This window comes from Mus caroli, chromosome 6, assembly GCF_900094665.2.
Source record: "Mus caroli chromosome 6, CAROLI_EIJ_v1.1, whole genome shotgun sequence".
NCBI lineage: Eukaryota > Metazoa > Chordata > Mammalia > Rodentia > Muridae > Mus > Mus caroli.
Genome location: NC_034575.1, coordinates 52,822,629 through 52,829,536, shown reverse-complemented (window position 1 = coordinate 52,829,536; position 6,908 = coordinate 52,822,629). Strand labels below are relative to the sequence as shown.

General features: G+C 38.1%; 1 protein-coding gene across 6 annotated transcripts in view; it reads right to left on the bottom strand.

The window, feature by feature from the left end:
• Nucleotides 1-3,781: 3,781 nt before the first annotated feature.
• The window catches only part of Abcg2 (ATP binding cassette subfamily G member 2 (Junior blood group)), a 114,110-nt gene continuing 110,983 nt past the window's right edge, over nucleotides 3,782-6,908 (bottom strand). For all 6 annotated transcript variants that reach the window (XM_029478606.1, XM_021165147.1, XM_029478607.1 and 3 more), the window contains 3 exons: nucleotides 6,547-6,636; nucleotides 5,576-5,664; nucleotides 3,782-3,988 (listed from right to left, as the gene is read on the bottom strand). In XM_029478606.1, the coding sequence (XP_029334466.1) occupies nucleotides 3,841-3,988; nucleotides 5,576-5,664; nucleotides 6,547-6,636 (327 nt within the window). In that variant the 3' untranslated portion in view covers nucleotides 3,782-3,840. The remainder of the gene's footprint in view (nucleotides 3,989-5,575; nucleotides 5,665-6,546; nucleotides 6,637-6,908) is intronic.

Here is a 6,908-nt window from a genome sequence, read left to right as displayed (position 1 = left end):
CAAGTTTGATCCTTGTCATCAGAATATCTAATTTCTTCTTGTTATTGTTTCTTTTTATGCATGACTACTTAACATACTAAGACCAATAGCCAATAATTAACCAACCACCCATTACCTCTTGGGGCCCTAGCATGAATATACCCTCTGAAAAGTCCACAGAATTCTGAACATCATACAATTGCAGAAACTATCTGGCAAAACCACACCCCCACAAGAGCACCCAAATCAGCTGCTGTAGACAATCAGAAGCAGCACCACATCCCGATATTTGGGATTAAAATGAAAACATATTCTTATATTATTTGTTTATTACAGTAATTAAAACTCCAAAATTATCACTACATATACCTTTGTCTTACACAAAAATTTACTCAAAGTGGATCTCAGAACTGAATTCAAAATCCCAAACTATGAATCTGCTGGGGATCTAAAGAAAACTCTGAGATTTTAGCGTGGGCAAGACTTTTCTGAGTAGAACCCCAATAGCACAGTAATTGGTCAAGGAATTAGTGGATAGGATTACATGAGATTTTAAACATTTATGTAAAATAAAGGAAACTATCTGCAAACAGCCAACAGACTGTTAGAAAATCTTTACCAGCTATTCTTTAATCAAGAGAATAGCGAGAATTTACAAAGAACTGCAAAAATTAACACCAAGAAAACAAAATTGCCAATCAAATGGATTAATGAAATGAACTGATAATTCTCAAAAGAAGAAACACAAGTGGTCAATAAATATATTTTTAAACTATCCAACACCATTAAAATTACGAGATACCATTCACCCTGGACAGAATAGATCAGACAATAGATACTGGAGTACATGTGGGGAAAGAAGAACCCTCAATCACTGTTGGTGGGAGTAAAATTAACCCAGCCATTATGCAAATTAGTTTGGAAGTTTTTCACAATATCACAAATAGAACTACCATATGCCACATCTATACCATTCTTGTGCATATAATGAAAGAACTCCATTGGTACATCCGTATTTATTGTTGCCCTATTTATGATGGCAAGGAAATTAAGCCAGTCTAGATGTTTATTCACAAATGAATGAATAGATAATGAAATTGTGGTACATATATATAATAAAATATTATTCAGGTATAAAGAAAATGAAATTAGCAAGAATATTTATGGATCCAGAAAGAATAGTATTAAGCAAGGTGATATAAACTAAGAAAGAAAAATGTTCTTCTTCAGATGTGGACTCTGGTCTTTAATGTAGTCATGTACGTAAACAGTCTAAATGTGGGCAAAGTCTAAAAGATTTAAGGGATCAATAGAGGGTAATATTATGCAATGAGAAAGAATAGAGTACAGGTAAAAGGACACATAAAGTAGGCAAAATCTAATTTTTTCTAGTTTCAATTATATTTTCTGATGGATATATAATTTCAAGTTTCTGCGTAATAAAGCAGAAATAGCTATTTTTACATTCCAAAATAATGCATGTGTTATTCCTTTAACACTGTGACTCTGAACGTTGTACTTTCCTTTTAATTCCATTGGCCAGCAGGAATTAATCATGCCTAGGCACTGAATATATTTGAGAGACTAACACGTTTAAAAAAGTTAACTTTAAAAAATGTTCTGAGATTTAAGACTAAGACCCACTGCTGAAGACAGCATGCACTTTGGACCCAGGACTTAGGGAAATCCAGATGGAGCTAACCTGGAAGCCTTGTCCGTGTGGACTTACTTTTATTGTATCTCAAAGTATTGCCCAGAGAGTAATTTAAGGCCCACTTAAATAGGAGGAAATTCATAGCTGGTACTATAATCCTAGTCAGCTACCTGCTGTTGGTAAGGTCATGAACTCTAAAGGAATTCACTATTGCCACATTATTAAACCAGGGTAAATTCCAGTTGCATTGTAAACATCTATCATTGTATCTAGAGATACGGGTAGCTCTCACACCTTGTAAAAGAAGCTTCCTGTTTGGTGCAGATGGAGACCATCACATAAAGCCACAACTTGTCAAAATGCAGAGAACAACTGTCGATCAGGCACACATCTCTAGTTGATACAGCTACAATCCAACCACTACATCAAATGATAAAAAGAACACTGGGAAAGGGAGGGCAGAAAGACTGTTAGAGCCAGAGGACCATGACATCTGCTATGAGACAGGGAAGCTGCACCCTTGAGATCGCAACAATATGGTTGCCTCAGTAAGACCTGCATAGCGAGAACAACCAGTTGACACTCTCATGGCAAGGGGACTCTTACAAGGACCCACATGTCCACCAGAAGAACTATGGGTGATTAATGGCTGTTAGGAGATGGAGGATCAGCCTTCTCCAGGGTGAATGTATATGCATATGAGCAACACTCAATGGACTCAGCAGGTTGTGTTTGTGTGTTTAATTTTTAAAGAGGTCATAAGGCTGAGAGGGAGGAGAGGGACATGGGAGAAATGACAAAAATACAGTACTCATGAATGGAATTCTCAAAAAATAACAAAAATAAATGCAAAAAACCAAAAACCAAAACAACAACAACAACAACAAAAATTCCAAAACCAACTGGGAGAAGAGTTTTGCAACATTAAGTTTTCTCCTTCTGTATTCTGCTTAAAATTATATCAAATCATTTCATATAGCGTTATTTAACGTACAAATTGTATCATGATAATAAAGTATGTTTTAAAATGAAATGTGAAGCAAGGAGGAGAATTCCCTGTGCACGTGAGTGTGTATGAGCATGTATGTGTACAAGGACATAAAGCTGAGCTCCCAAGTGCTTTGGTAATAGCCACACAGAAGGGTGTCCAAGTGCCGGTGCAGAACAAGCCATGCAGACAGATGAGGGGGGCATGAGAGGGGCATGAGGAACTCTTGCATGTTGTGTTCCATTTCCTGAGCAGCAACAGTAGCTCCACAGGGGTCTTCAGTTTACAGTGATTCCTTGAACTCTACCTTATCTTGTCTTTTACCTTTTAATTGAGTCAGTTAAAAAACACTCTTGTTAACTGGTAGATGCTTATCTGTTGCTCTAAATGTTAGAGTGAAGAGAGCTTATGAGTAAGGGGGACAAACATGTCCATACATCAAAACACTTACTGAACTGTAGTCTATAATTTCACTGGCTAGAAACGACTGAGAATTTGCAAATCCCTAAACGGTAGATTTCTTTGCAGTGTAGATGCAGGACCTAGACAACTGTGTCTAGGTAATATTTCTCAAAAGACTCTGATACTCAGATTTTATATCCCTGAGCTATGCCAAAGATGGTAAGGGACCGTTCAGGACTAAAATGCCCTAGAAATGGTGTAAGAACCGTATCATAAGACCCCTAGCCTTCTATTATACCAACAGCCCAAAGTCCCCAACCAGAAAGATAATACATTTTACAATAGATTCCAGACTTCTAATACAGGTTTAGTATATATATTAGATATCAAATAATAGCAGACTATAAATTCACAGACTATTCAGGTACCACTCTCCACTCCCCTACTTGATTACCTTGATTACTGATATTTTAATACAGGGTCCAAACAAGCCTCGACCTACAATCTGCTTCTCTGCCTCCTAAGTGACTACTAGGGATGCCATCATGACAGCTTCTGTGTATCAGTATAAAAGATGATGAAATATGTATTAGTGACATGCCAGCAGTATCTAGAATTCAAGTCTCTCTCCCTTTTTCAAACTAGGAAGTCTGCCCATGAGTACTAACTGATGAGTTCAGTATGAGACACATAATGTCCTTAGTTTTCAGTGTTATTTTTGTACATCAGAATAACAGTGAAGAAAAGAACACTGGATATGGTAATCAAAGTGCCCATATTTAATAGGAGTACAATTAATAGTCCGTTAAAGGGGAAATTAAGAATACTTTTTAAGAAACAACAATTTCAGGTAGGCAATTGTGAGGAAGATAATAATCATACAAGCCAGGGCCACATGATTCTTCCACAGTCCCCAAGGTGACAATTCGATGCCCTGATTTATCAAGTACTCGTTACCAGTACATCTGAAATTGAAAATACACAAAATTAACTTCATTTCTAGCATTTGTCAAATATTAATCAGTATACTCAGCATTTCTTTTGTTATATAAACCTATTGATTAGCCAAATAAATACTTTCCCTACAAGATAATATGCTAAGCAACTTGTACCTAATTAAGTTTAGTTAATCCTTAAACAATCTAAAAGAGTATAACTGTTAAGTAGTTTAACAAATTTGGCCATGATAACAGTCTTCACTGTGAACTGAGTTTCTTGCCTCCTCAGATTCACTAATTTTAAACCTATAACGCTTCTGTCTACAAAGGGCAGAAACATTTCACCAGCTGCCTTTAGAGCAGCTCAGCTGTAGCCACACCAGGCTCAGTCCTCAGAGTTTGCTCAGGCACAGAGCAAAGGGAAGAGGTCAGAAGGGAGCAAGGGCTTCCAGTCAGTCACATCTGTTAGCTCTTGCACTTCAGACACTCATAGCCGGAGGACACTGCTGACAGCCACAGACAGTAAGTAGATCAGAGCAGGATGGAGTGGCCTTAGCGAATTTACCCTATGTGGCTGCTCTTCCAGTGCATGGTGGGATTCAGCAGCTCCCTAAACAGCCATCCCTCTCTGCTTTAAGATCAGGTTTCTCCTTCTTGTCAGTATGAACCTTATGTGAGCATGAAGCCTGCCAAGGCTCCTCCTTCTCTGTATTTTCTGTACCACTTCTCCTATCCACTCCCTCCTGACCAGCAGGAAGGGAAAGATGCCACACCCAGAGCAAATCCAAGTGAAGTGGGCATGCAAAGAGAAGCTCAAGAAAAAACCTCTCTTCAGAAGTTTCTCTCTTCACAACCAAAAATAGAAAAGTCATCCTATTATCAGCAATTATTTCTACAACTGAAGATTCAGGAGACCAGCATTCTTTTTGTTGATTAATTTCTGTATTAAAAATCAAACTATTGGCAATTATCATAAAAAAGGATTAACATTTTAAAATAAGGTCATCTAGTTTATTAGGACCTGAATTCTATTTTAAATTTTGAAAGAATGCATCTTCTTATAGGGAGATTTTCTATTCTGTTTACACACACACACACACACACACACACACACACACACACACACACACAGAGGCCCGTCTTCCATGATGTTCCTAAAGCCATTGGGGAAGCATGAGGTGACAGTGATCTGGGACTCCATTTTTGCATTCATTGTCCTAGTGTTTATGACCATCTTCTATGCTGGGCTCTGGGTTAGAACCCATTCTAGTTCAGAGACCACAAGTCCCTTCCAAACTATCAAAGCAGTCCATTTATAACCCACAAGTTCTGAAGAGTAAGAATTCAAATTGACGCTCAATAAAATAACTAAGGGACTTATAAAATGTCTGCATCAATATACAGGAAACATTTTTTACACTAAATATGGATCTAACTGTGATAAGTTATACAAGCTGTTCAACATGCTCACATGAATTACAGTACAGAGAGTCCCTTTACAGACTAGAAAACTAAGACTCAAAAGTTTGACTCATCCCACCTCTAAGTGCAGCAACTATTTACAGCACACCAAAGTAAGACTCAAACATACTGTGACACTGAACACAAACTTACATTGTATAGCTGTTAACACAAGTGCTGTTGTCCGTTACATTGAATCCTGGACAAAACTCTTGTCCCAAGAATTCATTATGCTGCAAAGCCTAGAATACACACAAGATCAGAGCACTGTTAATAGTTTTAAATTCCAAAATGTTCCCAAAGAATTACCACAACTATATGCACAAATTTCATCTTTATTGTTATTTCTAAGAGTATGCCAAGCTGCATATGTGGGTGTGCACCTGTGCTTACCCACTAGCCTGCCCTCTCCCTCCCTTTCCCCCTCTTTCTACCTCTCCCCCCAACCCCAGCACTAAAATAGCTTAAGTTATTCTCCCTGGAAATCAAGAAACTTGGGGTTGGGATGTTGCTTCCAACTGGCCAAGAGGAAAGACTAGTGACTATGTCAGAGCACCCTCATCCTGATTTTATAACCCACAAAGTCTATAACTAAAATAATAAAATGATACTCAGTGAATGCTGTTCATTTATAGTAACAACCTTTCCTTGTTTTCATAAAATTGTAATTATGAAAATCAGAACCCTCATTACAGAGAATTAAGATGTAGCTGTTTTCTTTGTATCCGGCTAATTGCTAAGCCAATACAGTTGCTGAGTACTACAGTCTATTGCTCTTCAGATTTGTTTCAATGTAAGCTATGTATAATAGTCCCCTATTCTCTCATTTACTTTCATACTGAACAGAAACAAAATATTTTCATCAATTAGTCAACCTTTCTCCTTTATGTGATTTTCCCCCCACTTTGTGTCCCTCCAATAATGGGGTGACTCTGAAAAATCCCAGGTGACTCTTTTACCCTCCAATAACAAAGACTGGTAGGAAATTATCATCCACTGTTCCTGGAAGGAAACCTCGGATTGGATAGGCTCATACTTCTGGTTAAGGAAATGACATGGTTAGACTTTATTGTATTGTTCCTAGCTCGGGAACACAGTCACAATGACAAACAAGTATAACTTACTGTGAAGCCATATCGAGGAATGCTAAAGTACTGAAGCCAGGACAGCCAAGGCCCAATGGTTCTGAGATTCACCAAGAGGCCAGAAAAGAGCTGAAAGATGCAAAACCTGCAAGTCAGAACCAGTCCAGTAACTTCCTAACTATAAACAAGACCTTTTTTGAGGCCCCTACAAATGTAACAGTATAAGTCTGTAATCGAAACCAGAGAGGTTAAGACAGAGGGATCATGAGTTCAAAGCGAGCCTAGACTACCCGGCATGACTACCTCGAAAGAAAGAAAGAAAGAAAGAAAGAAAGGAAGGAAGGAAGGAAGGAAGGAAGGAAGGAAGGAAGGAAGGAAGGAAGGAAGGAAGGAAGGAAGAA